Source organism: Thunnus maccoyii, chromosome 18 (assembly GCF_910596095.1).
Source record: "Thunnus maccoyii chromosome 18, fThuMac1.1, whole genome shotgun sequence".
Taxonomy (NCBI): domain Eukaryota; kingdom Metazoa; phylum Chordata; class Actinopteri; order Scombriformes; family Scombridae; genus Thunnus; species Thunnus maccoyii.
In genome coordinates, this window is record NC_056550.1 from 24,519,011 (window position 1) to 24,544,313 (window position 25,303).

A 25,303-nucleotide genomic window follows, 5' to 3' on the forward strand; every position below is an offset into this window, starting at 1 on the left:
CAGGGCTCGTTTTCCTTCCTTTTAGAAGAAGCCACTTGCTGCCGTTTGTTCTCTTTAACAGTATGAAAACAACTAAACATGTCGCCTTACAACTTCTGCTCAATAACAGGTCTTTGTTAGCCGGGGCAGATGTTAACCTCACCGGAAAGTTTGGGTTTTTAAAAACAAGAGAAACTGTAAAATGAGTTGGGGGGAACCTTGTCTAGATGGGCGTAAATGGGTTATAACTCTAAACGACACCGGTGTTCTCCTTTCTGCTCACGAGTCGGTGTCCAGTGTCAGCCATTGTGGCTCTATTGTTGGTTTCTATGGTCCTGTCAGGGGCGTCTAAGTGTCCCCAATTGGTCGGAGTGGTGTAGTAAAACATGTCCGGATTCAGACCAACATTTAGCTCCGACCACATCAGAAGGAGACCCTCCTCGTGCTTTGTCTATTGGCACCTTGAAAGCCGATAGGCCGAGTAACCTCTTTTGAAGGGACCCCATTATAGAGATCAAAGGCACGGAGGTGGATGGAGCAGGGCGGAGCGAGGCCACAGAGGCATTGTGTTCAATGATTTCATGATGTCGCTGGCAGGAAATCCATAAAGTTAGTGTTGGTGCCACTTTCTAAAAAGGCTGACTTTAGAAAGGTTTATTAATGTTAACAATTTATTAAAGCTTTGTAGATCGGTAATAAGCTTTTAATAAGGACAAGTTTTGGGTCACAGAGTTGTGAAAAATTTTTATGGTGTAAAATTTGTCTTTCTATCTAGCTTTTTAATTCATTGGGGAGAATCCCAATGATGGACGCTTACAATATATTCTGGAAAAAGAGAGATTATTAACAAATAATTAACATCTTATTAACATTAATAACTGCAGACTTGGTGGTTTAGTAGAGAATATGTCATTTGAAAAGTCACAAGTTGCTGACTTTACTACAAGCCGGTAGATGTGCAGTCAAATATAGTTGAATAAAATCTAAAATTAATAAAAAAATAAAATGTAAATAAATATTAAATAGTTCCTCCACTACAGTAAATCATCATACAGGTATACAGAGTTTAAAATGTTAACAAGTTGTTGTTGTTGTTGGATTTTGGTGCAAATTATTTCACTCAATAGACAGGAAGTGATTGTGGGGGAGTTTCTACACCAGCCAAAGGTTTTTTTCACAACCTCGCAACCCAAAAGTTTTCTTGGAAAAATACTGTAGCTAAAGCTTTAATAAATGTTTTAACATTAATCAAGCCATTAGTTACAAAATATAAACCTTTTATAAAGTATGCCTTATTATTAAGCGGTACCAAAGTTGTAAATAGATAAAAGAAGAAGGCCACGCCATCGAAGCCGGACTCAAATTCCTCACGAGCCCTCCACGACGTCGCCGTGCGGTTTATGACTTGTAATCATCAGCTCAGGGTCTTGGGTAATCCTGATGATGGGAGAGGCGACAGGGAGACAAAACAGCGACTCAAAGGGAGGGAGGAAAGAAAACAAACAAACAACAACAACAACAAAAAAAAAAAGGATGGTCATTTTACTGCACACACAAGCCATAACAGAAACCAAGAGCTGTCTGGGGGAGGGGAGGGGAGGGAGGGAGGGAGGGTGGTGGGGGTGAGATCAGAGGGAGGCAGAAGAAGAAGAAGAGAGGGGGAAGCCCGAGGAAGCCCAGGAAACAAAACCTTTAGCCTCTGTGTTTACGATGCATGTCAAACAAACGACAAATGACCTAAAACATTTTTTTTGGTGGTGAAGATATGAGGTGTCGTTACAAAAAAAAGAAAAAAATATATCTGTATGATAAACCTACAGAGGGGGGAGGGGGGGGGGGGGAGCCTGGGGGATCAATTTGTAAAATGTGTGTATTTTTTTCAGTTGTATTTTTTATTTTTTACGATAACTATTTATTTTCTTTAGGTATGTATTGGATAAATGTATGTACATGTTCCGTTCCTTCTTGATCTTCATTTGAACTAGTTTTAAAAGTAAATATGAAACATTGAAAATAGTCATTCAAATACGCTACTGTATGTGTACATTTTGAGAACAAATTGTGCAATGATTTAACAGATTTCCATGATAAAAAGTGATAGTAATACAAATTGAAAATATCATATGGAAAATAAACAATACTGATGATGATGATGATGATAATGGTGATGTAAAAGAGAAAAAAAATAAATAAAGCGATCCGGGTGGATCTGCTGATCATCGCAAACTTTCTCCACTTTTCTTCTCCTGCTTGTTTTTTGCACTTTCTGCAGATATTCAACTGTACGGCTGCAACTAACTATTATTTTCACAATCGACTAATCTACTGATCATTTTCTTGAATAATCAATTAGTTGATTGCACTATAGAATATCAGAAAACAGTGAAAAATGTTCACAAACTCCAAGATGCAACCTGAAATGTCTTCATTTGTCCCGTCTAACAGTCAACTACACAAATATATTCAGTTTACTGTCATAGAGGACTAAAGAAACCAGAAATTATTAACATTTAAGAAGTTGAAACCGGAGAAATTTAGCATTTTTGCTTAAAAAAAATGACTAAAACGCTTCATTGATCATCAAAATAGTTGATTAATTTTCTGACGGTCAACTAATTGTTGCAGTTCTAGTCAACTGTGTGTTTTAAGAAGCTGTTACCAGTAAATAACAGCAGTAAAATACCTGAAATTTACCATATATGATACCTTTGGTTGGTTTAAGAATTAAATCTGCACATGTATGCATATCAGTGTGAAAATAACTTGCTGAGTACAAAGATCCTTTATTACCACATTCGGCAGGCAAACCAAACATACCAGCAGATGGTAAAATTATCTTGTTTTTCTGTGTCATATCATTCACAAAACTACATGGTTTTACATTCATGAACCACATTTTACTCATGAACCACAGGCAGAAATAATCAGCGCGAGTGAAATCATGCCTAAATATGCTGCCCATGCTGTAGTTTGTGTATCCGATACATCCCCCCCTCCCCTCCCCTCCCCACCCCCCATCAGACTCAGTTTCTAAAAAGCACTGTTACAACATCCTTGTTAATCCATATGGGAACAGTGTGGAGCAGTAAAACGGAGCCTCAGTAGGTGGCGCTCCTTCCTCTCACAAACCCGAGCGGAGCGGAGGCTGGAATTATCATCAGACACTGGAGAGACCTACCTACCGCTCCATGAAGACTTCTTCTATAAATACACACAGATATACATAGCTTCATACATAAAGGTATACTGCTGTCATATTGTACACATATATATAAAGAGGAATATATTAATATCAAAGACATACACATGCTTACGTACTAATCAAAAATAACTTAGATTATGAAAGATAAAATCATACAAAAACAGTACTTTTTTAAAATCTCTATATATGACAATTTTCCCTAAGATCTAGTATTGAGGTCTTCGTGTGTTTTTCAAAAGTCTTTTTGAAGTTGTGATGGAGGGAGGGAGGGAGGGAGGAAGAGAGAGAGAGAAAAAAAATGGTGGATTAAGGCTGCCATCATTTTTTTTTAAAGGAAATGTCACCAGCAAGTGAAAGTGCACACAGAAGGATGTCACAGCTGCTCTGCTCTGTGTCACTCTCTACTTCTTGTCATCTCTCTCTATCTCCCCCACCCCTCCTCCTCTCTTTCTCTCTCTCTCTCAGCCTCTCCCTTGCCTCGTCAAGACCTCCCTCCCCATTGTCTGATTCGCTCTGGACAGCAGCACGCAGACGCAGGACGAGTCGATGCGGATCCACCTCCATCCGGTTCTGTTGTTCACGTCTTTGGTGAGCGCTCGGACGTACGACTGCTTGGCTTTGCACTCGCTCACCCACTGTTTTTTATCCACGCCCAAGCAGCCGGCCCCCGCTACGCCCATCCCCGTGGATTTCGCTGACGCCGCGGCACCCCTCGACCCCTGCGACCTGCCGGCATTGCTGGGCTGCTCGGCCTGGCGGCAGCGAGTCTCGTAGAAGTACTGTTTGAGCGGTCCCGTCTGGGTCTGGATTTCCTGCAAGATGGTGACCTGTTGACCGTGGGAGTCGATGGCGCTCTTCTTGTCGGTGACCCAGACGCTTTCAGACTCGCATACTGACTTTTCCCCTCTCCTCCTGTCAATCAAGTGCGAGCGTTTATCCCTTTTAAGAGGACGGGTGGCTTCGCTAGTAACTCTAGAAGAGTCTGCCCAACTCAGAGTCGTGCTCCGGTCGATCGCCCGGTCCCCGTGTCCCTCGATGTGTCCGTCCGTGTCCTCCTGCTCCTCTCCGTTCCCGTCCTCCTCCAGCAGGCCGGTCTCCAACATGAGGAGGAGAGGGGGGTGTTCCGGTGGCGACGGAGAGGGCGAGAACAGGACTCGAGGATGCAAGTCCAGAAACATCTCGTCTCCTTCGAGGATATTGTCCAACCCGGTTCCTAGACCCAGCCCTGCCTCCAGGGTCAGGCCCTCCTCAGTCAGGCTTCTTCCAGCCACCGGTGTCCCAACTGTCGATGCATCTCTCCGCTGCACCGAGGGAACGGTCGGTTCTGGTCCTCTCTGAGCCTTTAGTTTAGCAGCAGGACTGACAGCACTATGTGTTTCCACTGCAGAAACCTCTAACGGTCGATCCGTAGAGTCCTGATTGTCCTTCCTGGAAAAGTCCGCAAAACTCAAGTAATCTTGTCGGCTGCTGCTGTCAGCTTTGTAGTCCTTTGGTAGAGAATTATCCTCAGAAATATCCTCGGTCCTGAGTGTTCCTCCTTCTGTGGAAACATCCAAACTGTCACTGCTTTCGTCGTCGCTGCCTGAGTTGCTATTTGACTGGTAGGTTCCTTGATTCTCCACTTTGAACGTGGAGGTCTCTTCATCTGCGGAGGATTTTGCATAATCCTTACGGTTCTGGAGGTTTTGTGTGTTGGTTTGTTGGCTAAGAGCAGCGGTCATGTTGTAGTCCATTTGTGAGGCGTTTCCATGGAAGTTGTAGTCCGTAAGGGGCTCCGCGGGAGCTGCGGGGCGAGCGGCCGGCTCATGACGGTGCTCTCTGCGCTTGTCGAAGCCGAGCTCTGTCGTCGCGGCAGCAATCCTGGACACAGGGTTGTGAGGAAAGGGCAGGGCCGAGGCAATCACCATGGCAACCAGGGGAAGCCAGTGCATCACTCCCAAGACGTATCAGCTGTTGGATAAACGAGAGGTAATAGATGGGAGAGACACAGAAGAACAGAGAGACAATGTTATTTTAAACGAAGCAAATTGTGGTTTATACAGTAAAACTAAACACCTCAATTAAAATGTAAAATGAGAGGTTTTACTGGTGGCCCACAGCTTTATGACCGTGGTGCTTTAACTGCTGAGGTATGGCTTTAAAATCTTGGCAGAACTTGTGGAAAAATAATACGAAGTACAGCAAGGTCACCCTCTGCTTCTTCATACGGGAAGATGGAGCTCAGCTACAAACACTGTACATTCTGCCGTCTGAAAGGTCGACCTTCAGACGGAGACACACACAACCTGGTCTGTACGCAAGCCAGAACCTTAACAGCCAAAGGAAATGAATTAAAAAGACATCTGCAACCCGAGAAAACAAGCCTTTCCTTTAAGCTTTTAAAGGCATCACTTGTTTTATTTTATTTTTTGTTCTATTGTTGAAGCTTTTTGCAAGATCCAAGAGTGTGGGAAGAAGATTCTGTGATAAATCTGTGGCAACAAACATGGTCTACTTGCCAAAAAACACAGTAAAGAATCCTGATATTACTGAGGTAAACCTCAGGAATTCTACCTGATCAACCCCGGGCTGCAGGCCAGTTTTCTTGTTTATGCCTAAACATGATATAAACCATCACTTGTCTTTGATTGGAGGTGGTTTACTTACTATAATGATGTTCAATCATCAGTATTATACACGTCCTGCCTGTCATAACCTGCATGTTCAGTGCACTTTAGTAGTAGATTTTGTGTAGTACACATATAAAAGTACTACTACAGAACCTTCCTGATGATTCATCTCAAGGTCGGAGTGATGGAGCAACATGTTGCTATGAAACACAAGAGTATGCTATGAAAACTGTCCAGTCAGCTACTAAAACTTTATTAAAAGTGTATTTAATTAATTACAATCAATAGAATTGAAACATCGCACATTAAATCAAGTCTTTAGCTAAAAGAAACTTTAAGATGCCCTCCAGACATGTCTTGAAGTTCTATAACATTCTCTACTTTTAAGAATAATTTGTGTCTAATATGGTTTTTCCATACAATTATCTCATTAAAATCCTTCAATTAACATCAATTCCTTCTCCCTCTTTAGAAGTTGAACTGCTGGACACAAGACGTTTCCTACTTCACTTTAAAGTCAGTTTTCAGTGTTTGTGCACCGGAGGCTTAAAAGTTTCTACATCACACTTGTTTAAGTTGAATATAGGACCAGGATTTGCTCCAAACTAGTTGCTCGTAGGTACACAACTACCAGAACAAGAAGAAAAACACATTTTTAAGTGGAGGGGGACTTTATCTGAACTGTCTCTTGGTGATAAAATAGGCGTCAGAGTCACATTTTTCCTTCAAACTTTACCTTTTTTATTATTTATTACTTAAAGATTCTTTTCTCTTAATTAGCCTGATGCTACGTTAAATTGCGATCCATCGAATCGTCGTTATAAAAAAAAACTATTGCACAACAAAAACTGTACAAGACTCAAATCCTCCTCGTGGAAGCCAAATGTTAATGTTTAGTTTTGGCGTGTTTGACATCACACGGATGAAACAGAAATCCCGAGTCGAGCAGAGATGATTCATCTGAGGTTCACCTGTGACTAACCGGAGAAATATTCCAGTCACGTCCCGTCCATGTGGCGTGTACGGCGGGAAACGTCATTCAACCGGCACTGAGGAGGCTTTTTTTTTTCTCGCCGGAGGTGAGTGTAGATATTTGTTTGAAACCGGGGAGAAGGTCAGTTGGAAAGAGTTAAAATAGGTGGAATGATGAGAATGTGAGTGATGCAGCTTTACTGGAGAGGCTCCTTCATGGTTTCCTCAAACAAACAAAAAAAAAAACAAAAAAACAAAAGTGCCAAAGACAGGATGTGATGACGGTTTGTGTGTTTGTTTGCTTGTGTTTGTCTGTGCTGGAGTGTGAACAGATGTTTCGTCAGTGACCATCATCATCAGTGTGCGTGTGTGTGTGTATGTGTGTGTGAATAAGTGACAAAACAAAATACTTTCGTTGACAGGACTTGTACTCGGTGTGGCCACACCCTGGACACAATGCGCTCGCCGAGGAACAACAGGGTTTGGTTGACGCATCGCTCACGCAGCCAGCTCGGGCGCTTAAAGTACCTGTTCAATAAATCACATCAAAGAGCTTCCTGTTTGGTCAGGCTACTGGTTGACGCAGCCAAATATACAAGGGTAAACCCAGTAAACCAGGCTGTTGACTAGCCTTCAATAAACAAAATCTGGAGGAGAAGAGGGTGAAAAGTAGAATTTATCAATCTATAAGTCTGTAGTGGGAGAGTTATATCTGCAGGGCTTCCTCGGAGCGTTCAGGCACCACACAGAAGGCCGGCAAAGCAGACTCCCTAAGTGGTTTCTTTGTAAAACAGCAGCAGCAGCAGCACTTCATCACCATGCTCCATTTGCTACAATGACACGCATCATTTACGCTCCCCGCGAGGCTAGACGAGGACCGCGACGTTCTTCCGCCCTCTGGACCTGACCCAAGCTCTCTGAATCCCCTCCCAGATGAGCACACACACACATACACACACACACACACACAGACAGACACAAAAATCCCAGTCTCTCTAAATCGAAAAGCTCACTTAGCAAATAAAACCCCACTCAACACTACGCATTTATGTTAATCCTAATCTCCGTAGCTTGAAATTCTTCCAAATTAGTTGAGGGAAGCACGGGAAGAAAATACCCTGAAACCACAGAGCAAAACAGACAGAGAGAAACCACCTCACCCAGCAAAAATCCATGAATAAACAGACTAAAACAGAGTAAACTATGACATTATCTGTACGGCCTGTGTGTGTGTGTGTGTGTGTGTGTGTGTGTGTGTGTGTGTGTGTGTGTGTGTGTGTGTGTGTGTGTGTGTGGACTACACGTGCAGTCTTCTTTGACTGTTTAGTCATTTCTAAACACTTCGATCCATCACTTTAGGGTCTGGTAGATGATCGGAAACTTAGAAAATGAAGAACTTTGCTACAAAACTATGAAATACAGTAACATTCCCCGAAGATATCAGAGGGATGACATCAGTGAACATTTTTAAGTGACAGATCTGTTTCGCTTTGCTTTCAGCGAGTCTTTTAACACGCAGTGGGAACTGAAGGGGTTTATCCTAACATTACATACAGTAAATCTGACACAGTGTTTTCCTGCCTCTGTTTGGCAACTTACTGTTTTATTTTATTGCTGTTATTAATGTCATTCATCGTTTTATTATCTTATTAAAATGAATGATTGTTATTGTCCTAATAGACCGTTTTCGTTTGTTTATTTCTCCTTGGAGCCACACTAAGTATAAAAATATGCAAAAAATTATTTTTCTTATTAGAGCTGCAACCATTAGTCAATTAAGGGAAAATGAATTGCCAACTATGTTGATAACTGATTCATTTTCAGTCATTTTTTTTAAGAATTCTCTGGTTCCAGCTTCTTAAATGTGATTATTTTCCAGTTTCTTTTATCCCGTATGATAATAACCTCAATAACTTATTTTTTGGTTGCATCTTGGACTAAAATCAACAGTTTTTCACCATTTTCTGACATTTTCTGGACCATACGCCTAATCGATTAGCTGAGAATGATCATCAAGTTAGTTGCAGCCCTACTTTTTCTTATTATTATCATTATTAGAAGTATTATTAAGCCATAACATGATAAAACCACTTTGAAACCACCGTGTTGACTTGCAGCTACTAAAGGGACCTGCCTCTAAAACACCAAACACGCAGAAAAACAATAAAGTAAAAGTGTTTCTCGACTTAAATCTGGCACCTGGCGAATGAGGCCGACTTCTGTTTTGAGTGCTGCCGGTGTGAACGGCGGGGGTTTAATCCACACGACACAGCGTGAGTGAAAGAGGAATCAGGGGGAGGAATTATGGAACAGAGGGCCTCTGGCTGCGAGACCCTCCGCAGGAAACAGATGCCATAAAGCAGCTCTACACCTGGCAGTCGCTACTGTGCTATTAGCCTGTTAACAAACTAATCCCCACCACTACCACCACCACCACCTCATGTGTGGCTAATGTCAGACACGTCCGTCTGACAGACAGATAATGCATTCTGTGTTAGTGCTGGGACCTAATCCTGCTTCTTTGATGTCGTGTAACCTAAAGAACGACAGGAGGGGTGGGGGGTGGTGGAAGATGTCTGGAGGAAGTTTCCCCTAAAAAGCAAGCTCACACCTTTCTCATGACAGCTTCGGTCTGACGAAGATGTCCCAAATGTGACACCGTGTGACATGGAAAACACACGCAGGTTAGATGTTTGTCTTCTCTCTCTCTCTCTCTCACATGTGCTCATTTACAGTGCCTCGCTGTCCCACTGTGCAAACAGCCCATTAATTCCAGGTCTGTGATTGTTTCATACCACGCTCAGCCTGCAGGATCCAACCTCCTCCTCCTCCTCCTCCTCTCTAACCTCTAATCTGCCACTTGTAGATGTCTGTGTCTCTTTCACACACACACACCAGAGACTGCAGTTTGTTAGAGCTGCAACTAATGATTGTTTTCATTATTTTCTCGATAAACCGATTAGTCGTTTGCTCTTTAAAATAGTGAAAAATGTTGATTTAAGCCAAAGATGCAAACCTAAAATGTCTTGTTTTGTCCATCAAACAGTCTACAACCCGAAGATATTGAGTTTATTATCATGAAAGGACAAAAGAAAGCAGAAAATATTCACATTTAAGAGGCACGGACCAGAGAATTTTTTTTTTTAATTTAAAAAATGAATCACAATCATGAAACAATTATCAAAATAGTTGGGAATTAATTTTCTAATCGACTAATCGTCGCAGCGCTACAGTTCGCTACGTGCAGTATCGCGATAAATAAAAATAAAAGCATCTTTTAAAAGCTCGCCGGATATTATATCTCACATTATCACAGAGGAAACAGAAGCTGAATTACCGGATTAAACTTTCTTCTTTGTGATACTTTTTCACTTGCACTTGCCACCCGAAAAAAAAAAAAACAACCTCCCACCGAGCCCAATCAAGCCTCTGATCTTTCCACACTATGGAATGAAGACATCAGCTGCGGGTATGATGTGTTTTATACGCAGCCTGTGTGTGATCTACCTGCGGGATGGGTTTGTGATTCAATAGCTCTCACCTCACCTGGTTTGACTGCCAAAGAAAACAACATGTGAAAACAGGCTACAACCGCGAGGCTGCCAAAGAAAATAATACAAGACGTAAGTGGAGTGGTTTAAAAATGTAATGATCTTGTGCAGGGAACAAAAGAAAAGAGTGGCCGCATATGAAAGGAGTAAAAAACTTACGATATCGAGTAATTGCAGACTATTAAATTAATCCCAGAGTATTTTGATGATCAATCAATTGTTTTGAGTCTTTTTTTTTTAAGAATAAAATGTCAAATGTGAATATTTTCTGGTTTCTTTAGTCTTTTGCGACAGTAAACTGAACTAACGTGACAATTTTCTGACATTTTATGGACCAAACAGCTAATCGATAATGAGAACAATCGCTATTTGCAGCCATATAAAAAATAATAAATAAATAAACAGTATCTACATGTATACATGTGAGTAAATGAGCGAGCTGAGCAACAAATAAATAAACAAATGAATAACAAATAACGACGTAAATGAACTTCCGTATATAACTTTCATTTAGCCAAATTATTACATATGTTTGATCAAATAAACTAATTAAATAAATAGTTTGTTACTGGCGTTATGTAAACGATCTGTCTGAGTAAATAAACAACATAGAGGACATGAATGTACATAAATACACACAGTTCAAGGCCTGCATGTAGGGGCGGACTTCACCATTACACAAGGTAGGCAACTGCCTGGGGCCCCAAATAAAAGGGCCCCAAACAGCTTATAGAGTAATTGTGATGATTGCATATGAAAAACATTGAATTATGTTGTTATTCTAACTCATTGTACCATGAAATAACTTACAAAAGTTAAAAAATATGCAACTTCTTCTACTTCAGAGGAAAATATTGCATCACTATAATTATTAAATATGATTATTTAAAATATGATGCATTATTATTCATTAAACCAGTGGTTCTCAAACGTTTTTCCACCCCCTAAACTGACACAAATTAGACCACCGACCCCCATCTGATAAGATTTTTTGCTTTTATATGTTTTATTACAGAAAGTAGATGAAACTCATGACCAAACTAGTCATACATGTCATTGTGTTGCTTTATGACGGAATTACATGAAATAAATTAGTCGCCTTTTTGCTGGGGACCCCCTCAAGGTCCCCGGACACCAGTTTGAGAACCACTGCATTCAACTATCAAGCATTATATAAAACAGTTAGAATTAGAAGCTCCACCTCGAACACAGTTAAGTAAATTTAAATACACTGTGCTAATATTTCCTCTCTTACACTCAAATTTGAATGCAGGACTTGGCATTAATAGTTCATAGTTTTACTTCATTAAAAAAAAAAGTTTCGGGTACTTTTTCTACCACCGACAATTCCCCAACATTCCCAGTTAGAGAAAGGATGAAAATAAAGCGTGCCAGTGTTTTCCTGTGGCCCCCAAAATCCCTAAATCCGCCCCTGTACTGCCTGCATGTGTGATTTAAAGCCATACCGTTTAGGTGAGATCCGGACCCCGCGTCCTTCCAGCTGACACCACATTGATTATAGAGTCCTGTCGCCAGTTGCTCAACTGGTTTTAAAAAAAATAAAGTCAAAAAACACTTTCGCAGAGTAGCCGCACAACTAAACACACACACGTTTCTTTCTTCTTTTAATAGTCCGTGACATCGCATGTGAGCCCCAAAAAATCCGACGAGGGGGAGAAAAAAAAAAAAAAAAGACAAAGTTACAAACCAGAAAACTGTGCTGTCCTGGGAGCGCTTCACTGCGGGACAAGAGCCAGTGTGTGTTAATAAACCCAGAAAACTACCACACATGTAAACCTGCCGCAAAATGTAGATACTCCATGAGTTGTTACTCCTCCAGGGCAGCCCGGGGGAAAGGTATCACAGTCCAAATATGTGAAGTGGAGAGGTGAAGAAGTTGGCCAAATGTTTTAAGATCTGAACTCCGCCTGAAACGCGTAAAAGTCGGACACGCGTCAAGCTCGCGAGAGCTACGCGCACAACTTCTGGTCGCGACTTTCAAGATTAAAAACCACCTTTACGACATCTTCGGGATTTTACGGCAACTCGTTGACGCTGCATTACATTTTTACTCCTCGTAAATGTCCAGCTGCTCTATATTCGTTCCCCAAAACTAAACTAAACAGTCGCCAGCTTTCTTTTGAAAAATCTTTGTCACGATAGAAAAGTTTGCTTTAATTTCACAACACAAAAACAGCCACTTCCGGTGCTAACTCTTGCTAGCTTAACAAAGCCAACGTCTGGTTTCTCTTGGGAAGCGCAAAGACAAGACGACGTTTTTTCCCCCCTCCAAGAGGTTAGTATATTGAATAAGAGACGTACAGCTTTCAACGAGTTACATGTGTGAGAGCAGATGTGTCTAGAGCTCGTTTCCTAAACAGATGCATATAATATAAAACAGTGAATCAGGATGTAGGGAGCAAAATAAGCCCAAAAATGCACATTTCCTTCCCTGCTAGTTTTGATATACTCGAAGAGCGACAGATTGCAGATGTGCGTGACAGATATATTTTTTTTACCTTTACCTGCCCCCCTGTTCTCATCCCCGCCCACACTTCCGAGGAAAACAATTTGATGAATTACCAACAATGTGGTGTTGGCGTGGATCCAGGCGGTACGAGAGTAACTATTATATTTACTCAAGTACTGTACTTAAGTATAATTATTGAGGTATTTGTACCTTACTTGAGTATTTCCATTTGCTGCTACTTTATATTTCCACTTCACTACATTTCAGAGGGAAATATTGTACTTTCTACTCCACTACATTTATTTGACAGCTTTAGTTACTTTTCAGATGAAGATTTGACACAATGGATAATATAACAAGCTTTTAAAATACAACACATTGTTAAAGATGAAACCAGTGGTTTCCAACCTTTTTGGCTTTTGACGTCTTGCAAAAAGCAGTGTGTAGTCGGGGTCACATTTCACATGTCTATGAGTTGTTAACAGCTCCACCAAATAGTGATTTTTCCCTCTAAACTTCTCACATGCTTTCATTTCAGTAAATGTTCAAATGATCCAATATTTCACCAAAAATTAAAGATTAGAGAAAAAGTCCCAAAAACTGAAAACAGATTTGTGTATCAGAACTTTGTTTTTTCTTCTTTCTTCTCCCATTAATCATCGGACGACCCCTCAGATTTATCTGCTGACCCTTTGGAGGGGCCCGACCCCTAGGTTGGGAACCACTGGACTAAACTAGCTAACTGTATATAAAGTAGTTGAAACTAGCTCCACCTCCAGCAGCTACAACAGTAACATGCTGCTCTAACACTGATGCTTCACTATTAATAATCTAATGATGTCATATATAATAATATATCAGTCAGAGGGACCAAACCACTACTTTTACTGCAATACTTTAACTACATCAAGCTCATAATACTTATGTACTTTTACTGAAGTAGGATTTTTCATGCAGGACTTTTACCTGTAATGGCGTATTTTTACATTGCTGTACTGGTACTCTTACTCAAGTAAAGGATCTGAATACTTCTTCCACCACTGGACTCAGATGATGTGACTTAGGGAAAATTATTACAAACAAGCTGTAGTGAAGCTTGATGGCGTAATTCATCAAGATCCTCTTCTGCAAGTGCAGGGTGCAATATAATCCCATTTGGCACAACCAAACCTGAGGATGTAACCTTATGTTTTGATGCCAAATCCGAGTCTGCTTTCACACTCAGATTGCTTCCTGTTCACTTGTGCCAGATATTTTAAAATCTGCTCACAATCTTGCTATTTGGCACTCTTGCTCAAAGGCAAACTGACAGCATAATTAGAATCTTATTGACTTCATCGGTTGTAATTAGTATCCAGTGGTGGAGGAAGTATTCAGATCCCTCGCTTAAATAAAAGTGCCAATACAGCACTGTGAAAATACTGCATTTCAAGTAAAAGCCCTGCATGAAAAATCCTACTTCAGTAAAAGTACGTAAGTATTAGCAGCAAAATATACTAAAGTATTAAAGTAAAAGTACTCATTGTAGAATAAATGATATATTATTATATGAGATCATTATTAATAGTGAAGCATCAGTGTTAGAGCAGCATGTTACTGTTGTAGCTGCTGGAGGAGGAGCTAGTTTGAAATACTTTATATACAGGTAGCTAGGTTAGTCCAGTGGTTCCCAACCTAGGGGTCCGGCCCCTCCAAAGGGTCACCAGATAAATCTGAGGGGTCGTGAGATGATTAATGGGAGAGGAAAGAAGAAAAAACAAAGTTCTGATTCACAAATCTGTTTCTGTTTTTGGACTTTTTTTGTTCCAAATTGGATAATTTTACCAATTTCGGAATTGAAGAGTTATTTGAATGAAACCATGTGAGACATCTAGAGTGAACATTACTATTTGGTGGAGCTGTCAACAACTCATAAACATCTGACATTTAACAAGGTGTCCCAACTAGACTTTGCTTTCTTGTGGCCGAAACCTTGCTTAGATTAGTTGTCTTTGTGTAAAATCTTAATCTGAAAAGTAACTAAAGCTGTTAAATAAATGTAATGCAGAAAACTTAATATTTCCCTCTGAAATTTAGTGGAGTGCAAGTATAAAGTAGCATCAAATGGAAATTCCCAATTAAAGTACAAGTTCCTCAAAATTGTACTTAAGCTCAGTAGCCTACTTGAGTAAATGTACTTACTTTCCACCACTGTTAGTATCTACTTTCACACTGTATGGATACAAGACAGTATTTGCAAAAAAGAAAATATTCATCTCACACAGGGAGAAGAGATGTATTTAAACTACTGCAATTAATACAAATAAAAAGTTCGACTATAGGTCAAGCAATCTCCCCAAAAAAAACAACACACATGCCGGACAAAATCTAGAAATTAAGATGTCTCATAAAATAAAGTAACTGTGTCTGTGTCGAATTAATGTTGACATGACACAGGCAGTTATGGTTTCCAACAGTAAAAACTACACAGATACTCAGATTCAAAAACTTTTAATGTCCCAGAGGGGCTATTTGCTTTACAGACAGTAGTCCAACATAAATACATATAATACATCATACACAACACAGCACAAGATCCATATCTGCTACACTCCTACACCGCCACCATGAATCATGGAAAAATGAAAGAAAGACACAATGACATCCAAGGTTATAGTTTAAAAAAAACAATAGCAGATGGAAGTATGGACAATCTGCATCTATTAGTGCTACCTTTGGGGAGACTAAACCTCCGCCCTGATGGAAGCAGCTGGAAATCAACACGTAACGGATGTTGAGGGTTGAAAACAAAAGTCTGTGCTCTGAAGGTCATTAAGGGTAGCGCCAGCAATCTTAAGACTACGATAGACAAACCATCAAATCATAGAAAAAGAAAGGAGAGACTTAAGAAAAGATGTCATGTCCACATTAAAACTTTTCAACTTCCTTAAAAAGAACAACATGCTACATGTAGCATCTCATCTAGGCTGGTGCCCCAATACTTATATTGCTCTGCTGCTGCCACTGGCTCACCCTTAATCACACACGGGCACATAAGCACCACAGATACATGTTTTAAAATGTAATTAGTCCTAAAAATACTCGGAATAATCTGAAAAGCAAGGTAAACTTGTGCTTGAATCACCACATATGCCTCAGCTGGAGGAGGACTCACTGATTTTGGTGGGGCCTAGGCAGTGGTAAGAATGGGGCCCCCATTGAATCCCCACCCTGTTTTCCGTTTGACCTCTCATCTAAAACTACAAGCTTGACAACCCTTGTAAATCTGCTATGAATCATTTTCCATCAACGCCATATAGAATGCAAATGTTTTAAACGGGTGAATAGTCAAGACAAGTCAGTTTTATTTATATAGCGCTAAATCACAACAGAAGTCATCTCAGGGCACTTTTCACATAGAGCAAGTCTAGACCGTAATTTACAGAGACCCAACATTCCCTCATGAGCAAACACTTGGCGGCAGCGGCAAGGAAAAAATCCCCTTTAACAGGAAGAAACCTCGAGCAGAAGTGGACTCTAGGTGGGCGGCCATCTGCCTCGACCGGTTGGGTTGAGAGAGAAAGACAAAGGGAGGGGGAGAGAGAGAGAGACACAGAGAGGCACAGCAACAACAACAATAACAATAAGAATAAAGCTCGTGTATCTTGTAAAGCATTTATCGTTGACATCAGTGTTGTAGGTTCATGTCCCATCTCATCCCAGAAGTCAGCTGTGGTATTTTTGGTATTAACCACTAAGAAAACTGATGCCACAGGCAAAGTTATTTGTTTTATGGTACAAATCCATATCCTCACATGTGAGGTATCTCTTGATATTGCAACACAGAGCATTTTCAACAAGTTTTCGTTATGAATCTGGCATTTTTTTTGTCACATGTAGCAGATCAGATCAGATGTAAAATTGCTCCCTGAAAGTCAAAATCCAGGGCTTCAACCTGCCCGTGATGTCATCCGATTGTTCGAACGTGCCAACAAGTGGTCATCCGTCCTGTAATCTTTGTTGCTAAGGTTGTTCACATTGTCCACTCGCATATTACAGGTCGGACTTGGGCTCGAGTATGTACATAAGTGTCAGTTTTGCGTAAACAACGACAAAAAGAAGGAAGCTAACCAATCAGAACAGAGACAGGAGCTAAAACAGCCTGTTTGAGACAGAGGCTGAACTGAGGGGCTGTATAAAGGGCCATTATAAGTTTGTCACTATAAATCATGCGAAGATATTCCAGTAGAGCCCCAGAATATAAATATAGACCTGGAAATGTGCATGATACGTCCCCTTTAAAAGTCGATACACACGTACACGGTTACATTATATTTCTGTGTATGTTTGTTGGGCGAGTGCAGGCGGTTCGGGAGTCTTATAAAGTTGAAAGGATGGAAACAAGAGCCGGTGACTGGCTGCTCTGTCCACTCACAGGTCTTTGGGGGGGGGAAACTCGGCGAAGGCCCAGATGAGACACAATGGAGGTCTATGGAGGACACACAGGCCGACAGACAGTTCAACGGGTCCTCGGAGCAGATAAGTCGTCCCTATACAGACCAGACGAGGGGTTCGCCGCTATTGACCCGCGAGAACAGCCCATCCACTGAGCCTCCCCACCTTGAATGGCCTTGTTGAAAAGGAGAGCCATAAATTGGCGGATGAGCAGAGAGGGGGGGAGACACTGCCTCCCCCCCTCCTCCGGCCTCCTCCTCTCTCTCTCACTCTCTCACATGCTATCTCTTTCTTTCCTTTACCAAGTAGTGGTTTCCATCTCACCAAACCCCTTTTCCCCCTGAATGTTTAAAAAGATGAAAGGATAAGGAAAAAGAATGGAGACAAAAGAGGGGAGGGTTGTGTTACAACCCTGCCCCTGAGAGACTGCTCATGAAAGAGTTTGGGGATGAGAGAGATAGGGACCAGAGAAGAGACACAGAAAGAGAAGGGGATCATGAAAAGAGGTTTTTCAAACTCCAAGCCGCTAAAACGGGTCACTTCTGTATAGAGAGGCAGACTAAAGTGCAGTCTTCACTCAGGGACTTAGATATTTAACACTGTCAATACCCTCAGATGGAAGCGAGCGTTGATATACTTGCACTCATTGACTGATTGCGCACACACACACACTATCTTTCTCAAACCATACACACACACACACTGTACAGTAGATGCTGCTGGAGAAAAAAAAAGAAGAATCTTTTTCTAGATCTTGTGTCCACCACCCCGCGTCTGCACACACACACACACACATATACACACACATTCCCTGTTGTCTCCCTCGCGGCATTCCTCCCTCTTGGCATTTAGTGTCAGTCACTCGAAATCCTCGCAAACCCTCCCACCATTCTCTCTATCTCCTTCTTTGTCTGAACTTGCCCTGCATGCACTTAGATATTTCCGCCTCAGGGTGCATCAGTGAGAGTCAGAGTGACTAAGAGTTAAAGAGAGAGAAAGTTGTTAGCTAAGTGCGGACAGAACCGACGGTCAAACAAAGATGACGATTGAGAGGGCAGGGACGCGCAAAATTTCGTTTTCTTAAGCACTTGCCCTCTTGCTCTCTCTCTCTTACACACACACACACACACATGCAGATATGCAAAGCAAACCGCAACCATTTTACAACCGAGGAGCTATTGTGGTTTATTTAAGACATTCATTCACAGAACAAGTTCTCCTTCATACTGTCACAGCAAACAACGAATTAAAAGATTTCTTTAAATCCCAGAGTCACCAAAAGCCTTTTTAAAGTTAAGTCACAATAAATGGCAGGCAAATGCACCACAGCGGTTTATCTGTTTCTCCTTTGGGGATTTTGTGTTTCCGACAAACAACATTTTCATGACCGAAACAGATTTCCAGACTATTGTTAAAGCCCCCGTAAAAAACAAAACCGATCCGTTTTATGGTACAGTCCCGCCTCGTACATGAGAAACTTGTAAAGCCTTCAGAAGCATCACGCACTGTGTCTCATATCCATTTCACTAGAATCATTTTGGACGTTTTGGAATCGCTTTTGATCTACCTTTTGGACATCTTCAACCAATTCTCATTTCATTCTATAAAAAAAAAAAAAATCACACACGAAGCGTTTTTCCAGATGTCACTTTTACTACCTTCGACTTCGTCTGATGAAATCTTTCCCACACGCAGCGCCGTCAGACATCAGTTTATTGCTCTCGCCTTGGACATCCTCCTTCATTTGAAACTTGGATCTGAGCGTAATTGGAAGGTAGCTATTATGGCAATTATTGCAAATAGCTGAGCTGAGCTGTCAGGGCGAGGCTAACAGTCTGCCTCGTCCGCAAACAGAGCCACGAAGTCAGACGTCAGACCTCAATTACGGATGTTCGACCTCCCCGAGGTACCCGTCGTCAGTCCTTCATTGTCTCCTCTTCCATCTTTGCGCACTTCACTTCTCTCTGTCTTCTCCCTTCCTTCTCTCGCCACCTGAATTGTTGGACATTTTCATTGTTCCTTTCATCATTCACCTCACCTACTAAACTTAACTCCCTCCTCCTGCTCTCTTAATTCAAACCTCTCTTTAGTGAGAGCCGCACTACCATTGCCACCGTTACCACACACACACACACACACACACACACACACACACACACGCTGAGGAATAACTGCATATGTTTCCAATTTCAGGCGTAATGCTCCTCTCTCCGCAATCTGACCCAATTAAGCCGGAGCCTCCTAGAAACGCGCCAGTCGCTAGCCGTGGTGGTGGCAAAGAGGTAAAGGGTCAAAGGTGAGGTCATTCATGTGGGTGGGGGGGGGGGGGCGGAGGGGAGGGTCAGACTCTCTGATGAATGCGTCACCGCCTGTCTGTCTGGCTCACAGTCTGTCTTAAGCTGGAGATATATTTACCTTTTAACCACGCGTTCGCATAGACAACCAGCTGCGCCTTTGTGCTTTGCGTGTTACTGGAGGATTCCACTAGAGGGCGCAGCAGAGATGCTTCCATGCACGATGCAACAGTCTCACACTTGTTTCCGTTTATTTTTGCAGGTTTCCATGTCGACTTCTACAACAGTACTGATCTCACGCCAGCTATTCTGACAAGCATATTTGTCACTGTGCAGCTGCGGGTAATTGGGGACTTGGTCTATTAACTTGTCTTCCTTTCGCCATTGTTGTTACTGCTTTTGTGCCCGCTGACCCCTGAGCCTGTCACATCCCGATACCGCCCCTACTGCTCATGTGCGTATAGCATCTTGCAAACACGTAGCGTTAATTTCTGAGGACGTGCACGACCGACACTCCAAACGGACGCGATGGATACGATGTGCATGTGAACGCCTAGTTTAAAGCAAATATATCTCCGGCCTTAGACATCCCTGACTACGGCTCTTTAGCTGCTGTCTAACTTCCCCACAGACATATTTGGCACAGGTGCAGGATTCTGCAGAAAAAGCAACCCGGGCCTGAAATTAAATTTCACAGCTTACTAAAGGTCAAAGAGAATGAGTGACAGGGTCTGGAGCCAGACCACACATAAACACACAAACAGCAACACAGTATGCATGAAAGTATGTGCACACACACACACACACACACACACACATGCCTGTACCGACACACTGCTTCTCTGACAAACAAACAACACATGCGGCTACAAGTCTTTCCTGCGTGAAACTGAAATTAGCGGATGGAATGTTCACCGTCGGGAAAACGGTCCGACAGGGAGCGGGAATATGAGAGCATCAAAGCTGCAAAGCCCTTATTAGGGGAATTGAGGACTTAGTTTGGTAATTCTGTTTAATGCTTAATGAGAAACAGGTTTGAATGGGTGCAGACTGGCGCTGCGCTGCATTACCAGTCAGGCAGCCTGTCCTTTTTTCAAGTCTGTCTGTTTCGATTTGGTGTTGTGCTGCATGCTTCGGCGCAGAAGCTGGGTCATTGTCAGTTTATGAAACGGCTTCAGACGCCGCCATACAACAGTCACCGTATGCTCACACTGTGTCCGTCTTGTTTACATCGTCTGCATCGCTGATCCCTCTCCTCTTACAGCACCTCGCTCTCTCTCTCTCACTCTCTCCCCGGATCACCTCTCAATCACTCCTCCTCGCCTCCTTATCTGTCCCTCCTCAGTGTCACGTTACTGGACTCAATCCACCTACAGCGGCTACACTTTCATTCACTTGACACAGATTCGTTGCAGTCTTGATGCCCCTGGATTAGACATGATCTATTTACAGTTACGTCTTCCTTCTCGCTAACACAATCCACACCTTCTTCTATGTTTTTTGCACTTATCCACCCCTCCGTCCCCTCTCTCTCTCTCCCTCTCCGCTCCTTCACATCCCCTCACCTCCTCTTCCATAAGCCACGTTTTGTCCCTTTCTTTGCCAGGGGAAAAATGTTTCACATTGTAAACTTTTCTCACTGTACAACACCCCGCTGGATCCGATTTCAGAGGCAGACTTGGTGTTTGAACTGCTCGGGCAATTAGTAGAGGATAGACTTACAGCGCACCTACTGCACAAAGGAGGCACCGGCCCAGTTGTACAAGCCCCTGTTCCCGTGCTGCTCCCTCTCCATCTGTCACTCCTGTGGGACTGTGTTTGCATGTGTGTCAGTGTGTGGGGCTCCGCATAAGAGCTGCAACTAATATTTATTTTTTGATTCATCAATTAATCATTTCATCTATGAAATGTTAAAAAACAGTGAAAAAATGGTATATATGACTAAGAAAAACAGCAAATCTTCACATTTGAGCAGCTGGAACCACAAAACGTTGGGAAATTTTGCTTGAAAAATGACTGAAATGATTAATCAGTTATCAAAATCTCTGCAGATCAATTTTTTGTTGATGGACTAATCGATTAATCGTTGCAGCTCTACTCTACATGTGCAGATGTATCTGTAATGCTTGCATAAGTGCATTTGTGTTTGATACTGCTGGACAATTAACCATTAAGTAAATTGTGAAATGACATTATTAGTCTTACTGATCTAAATATTTGGCAAATTTCAGTCACTTTTCAAGCAAAAATGCCAAATATTTGATGGTTTCAGCTTCTCACATGCGAAGCTTTGCTGTTTTCGGATTCATATATGACAGTGAATTTAATATCTTAACATTTTAGACTGTTAGTCAAACAAAACAAGACATTTGAAGACATTTTTTAACATTTCATAGACTAAACGGTTAATCGATTAATCGAAGAAATAATCTGCAGATTAATCAATAGTGAAGAGAATTGACACAGCAACCAATTATGTCGAACCAGAAGTTCAACAAATCATTTCAGTCAAGAAGTTCATTATTTTTATCCTCGTAGAAAAGATAAATGCATTAAAATATTTATCAAAATGACAGTTTATGGTTTTATGATGACTTTATGTCGTCCAGCCTTGGTTTGCGTCTATCTGACTGCCGTCTTAGAGAGGAAGAAGCTGTGGCGATTTCACACCATCAGAAGCAGCGTTGGCATATTAATGTCCGCAAAGTCACGTCGTTATACAACAACCTATTTGATAGTTGAGACCCTTTGCACATAAATCAATCCTGGCAATGCTAGTAAAGCCAATCATAGGTCTGCATTCTTCACCGAACAGTGCAGACTCTCTGGTATGACAAACTTGAAACTCCTCAGCTTCCTCCATCGGTTTATTTATAATTCTGTGAGTTTATAAAATGTCGTGGTTCATGGAAAAAGCAAGACTCTTGTATGTATACTATGTAGCAGCTCCACCCATGGGCCTCCGTGCACTTTCAGGCCTCACGGACTGACACTGATATCTGTCAAAGGATCCCCTTCAGAGGGAAGCTACTGTACTGATTTCTCCACTCAGTGCAGAGTCATAGCGCCCTCCTGTGGGAGGGAGGGTAAAACTCCCATGTGAGGCCAGTCATCTTGACCCCCCCACCCCATGTCTGCTGTCAGGCTGGACGTCCAAACCACCTCTGCATTACAGCCTAAATTTCTTAAACAACGTAAAAACCGGCTTTCTTATCTTTCTCACGTCTCGCTCGCGGCGGTTATGACAACAGTCCTTCCTCCTCCCCTGATAACAGTTTTTGAAACCAGGCAATAAAAGGAGGCCCTTTGCGATGGAGACGAAGTGAGTGAAAGAAAGGGAGGGAGGGGAGAGGAGAGGAGAAGGGAGAGATAGGGGGGTGAGGCGGGGCGGGTGGGGTTGTGCATGCGGAGCACCAAGCTGTTGTATTAATCTGCAAATTTTCTCAGATGACGCAAAGACTGTGACTTTGCCTCCCGTCCCCTCTCCTCTCTTCATCTCCACATCCCTCCTCTCTCTCTCTCTCTCTCACCGCGTCTCTCTCCCGATGCCTCGCTCTTGTCGGATGGGAGACAGCGACACACAGCAGGTAAGCCCGGTCCCCTCCTTGTTGTCATTTTTCCCCCTCAGCATGCTCCCATTCATCCACTGTTGACACATGGCAGCGGGTTCGGACCGTTTGTCACCTCTGACAGGGTTATTTGAATTTCTGTGGCATCTCAGGATGGCTCCGTTAATGATGTATGTGTGTTTATTTCTCTTTAGGTCAAAGATGAATTATAAGTGCTCCAGTGATGTTTTGCTTGTGTGTCATTTTCTCTTTGGCGTTACGTTAATGCAAAGTTAGCTACAGCAGTGAGTTTAACTTTTTAAATCCGGTGTTTGACCATGTGGGACCTCTAATATCTGCTCAGTTATCAGCATTGTTTTTTCTGCATACTGTCTGCTGTCAGCGAGAAGAGGATCAGGGAGATTTGAGTCTGGAGTAAAGAGTTTCCAAGACGTCTGTCAGCCAAATGAGAAGATGGATTTACTGTACGGAGGGAATGAGCTGTGAGAAATTCAGCCCCGCTGGAGCAAGGAGCCATAGAGAAACTGAGGCGGCAGATCAAAAAGGAAAAAGGGGAGAAAGGAGGGAAGTGAGAGGAGAAAGAGGGAGTTTTATAAATAGCAGAGCTTTGCAAGGGTGAAGAGAGCAGATGTGATAGACAGTCTGTGCTTAAGGAGTTCAAACAACAGATTAATACACTCAGATTATCGTCCGAGAGACACACACACACATACACACGCACACACAGTTGTGAAACCATCACTTCAGAGGACATTTCATTGACTTACATTCATTTCCTGGAGACTTATCTGAACCTTAACATAATCCTAAACTTACCTCAACTTAAGTCTTCACCCTAAAATTAATGATTTACGTGAAGGGAACTTGCTTTTTGTCTCCATAAGGGAGGTGAGTCCCCACAACATGACTGTGTGAGCGGATATATGTCCCCACAACATGAGGAATACCTAGACCACACACACACACACACACACACACACATAAACACAGATGCAGTCTAAATCACACAGACACATGCAAAACCTATTTATCACACACACAAAGGCCCAAGTGTTTTCTCTCACTCACACTTCATGTCCACCCAATCTCAAATACTGACAATTGTTCTCTCTCTCTCTCTCTCACACACACACACACACACACGTTCTCTTTCCCTGAAGGTTTCTGACTTTGTCTTGTTCTCCATCTCTGTCCAGACGTCTATTCAATGCTGAACGTTTAGTTGATTAATTGATCAGTTGATCAACATAAAATGAATCCTAAACTGATAAATGATTTGTTGTTGAAGTCGTCTATCTATTATCTGATTTATATGACTGTAAATTAAATATATTTTGGGTTCTGGAGTGTTGGTTGGACTGAAGATGTCACATTAACCTCTGTGAAGTTTTGATGGGTATTTTGCATTGTTTTCACACATTTTATAGACCTAAAGATTCATTTAAAAAAAAAACTGAACAGATTAATTGACCAGATAACCAACCTTACATCCATTACGTCCATTAAGTTTGTAGTGAAAAAGTGTTAAAATAGTTTACTTAAGTAAAAGTAGCAATGCCACAGTTAATAAAGCTCCTTTACAAGTAAAAGTCCAACATGCAAAATGTTCCTTAAGTAAAAGTACAGACATATTAGTTGCAAATTGTACCTAAAGTATCATAGATAGATAGATAGATAGATAGATAGATAGATAGATAGTACCTGTAAATAAAAGTAGTAATAAATACATCATCTTACTCGTGAAAGCTGTTTGCACTACTTAAACAGTATCTTAAATGTAGCACCATTGGTCCCGGGCAGAGAAATTGAATCTTGAATGTGAAAAGTGACTGGTGTGTAAAGCTGTGAAATTAAGTGCAATACTTAAATCAATAAATGTTATTTGTTATGTTCCACCACCAGTAATTTAACTGGTTAATGAAACTAAATGTAATCTGGAGTTTGGCCTTGATGCTCTTAAAACTTAATCATAAAAACTGTAAAATGAATCCTAAAACAAAGCGTTTCACAACAAGTATCGTGAAGCTAAAAGCAGCGTCATACAGTACGATCTCTTTTTTCGGTTGTACTTAAAAGTCGAGCTGCAAATACACACACAGCAAGGTGTTAAAACATGCCAACTGAGGACGTGTACTGACCCGTGTGTGGTCATACACCAAACACTGATGTACTGGAGTGCAGTCCAGATTGACACTGACCTCCACTGAGAGGGTTAATACAGAC

General features: G+C 41.8%; 2 protein-coding genes across 9 annotated transcripts in view; one reads left to right on the top strand and one right to left on the bottom strand.

Annotated features, from left to right (window-relative positions):
* Window positions 1-2,982: 2,982 nt before the first annotated feature.
* Window positions 2,983-12,254, bottom strand: LOC121884629. Of its 3 annotated transcripts, none has more exons than XM_042393542.1 (2): window positions 11,780-12,254; window positions 2,983-5,131 (listed from the first exon to the last, which is right to left on the bottom strand). In XM_042393542.1, the coding sequence occupies exon 2, from the start codon at window positions 5,110-5,112 to the stop codon at window positions 3,643-3,645; it is 1,470 nt and encodes a 489-aa protein (XP_042249476.1). In that variant the 5' UTR covers window positions 5,113-5,131; window positions 11,780-12,254; the 3' UTR covers window positions 2,983-3,642. The 3 variants fall into 3 exon arrangements, with proteins under 3 accessions (XP_042249476.1, XP_042249477.1, XP_042249478.1); XM_042393543.1 differs by lacking the exon at window positions 11,780-12,254 and adding an exon at window positions 6,762-6,817; XM_042393544.1 differs by lacking the exon at window positions 11,780-12,254 and adding an exon at window positions 6,773-6,788.
* The window catches only part of slc1a9 (solute carrier family 1 member 9), a 57,850-nt gene continuing 39,345 nt past the window's right edge, over window positions 6,799-25,303 (top strand). For 2 of the 6 annotated variants that reach the window (XM_042393532.1, XM_042393533.1), the window contains exon 1: window positions 12,372-12,609. The gene's annotated coding sequence lies outside the window, so the exon portion shown is untranslated. Of the gene's footprint in view, window positions 6,870-12,371; window positions 12,610-19,410; window positions 19,514-22,923; window positions 23,099-25,303 lie in introns of those variants that run through there. The other 4 variants (XM_042393529.1, XM_042393536.1, XM_042393531.1 and 1 more) reach the window with 3 other exon arrangements.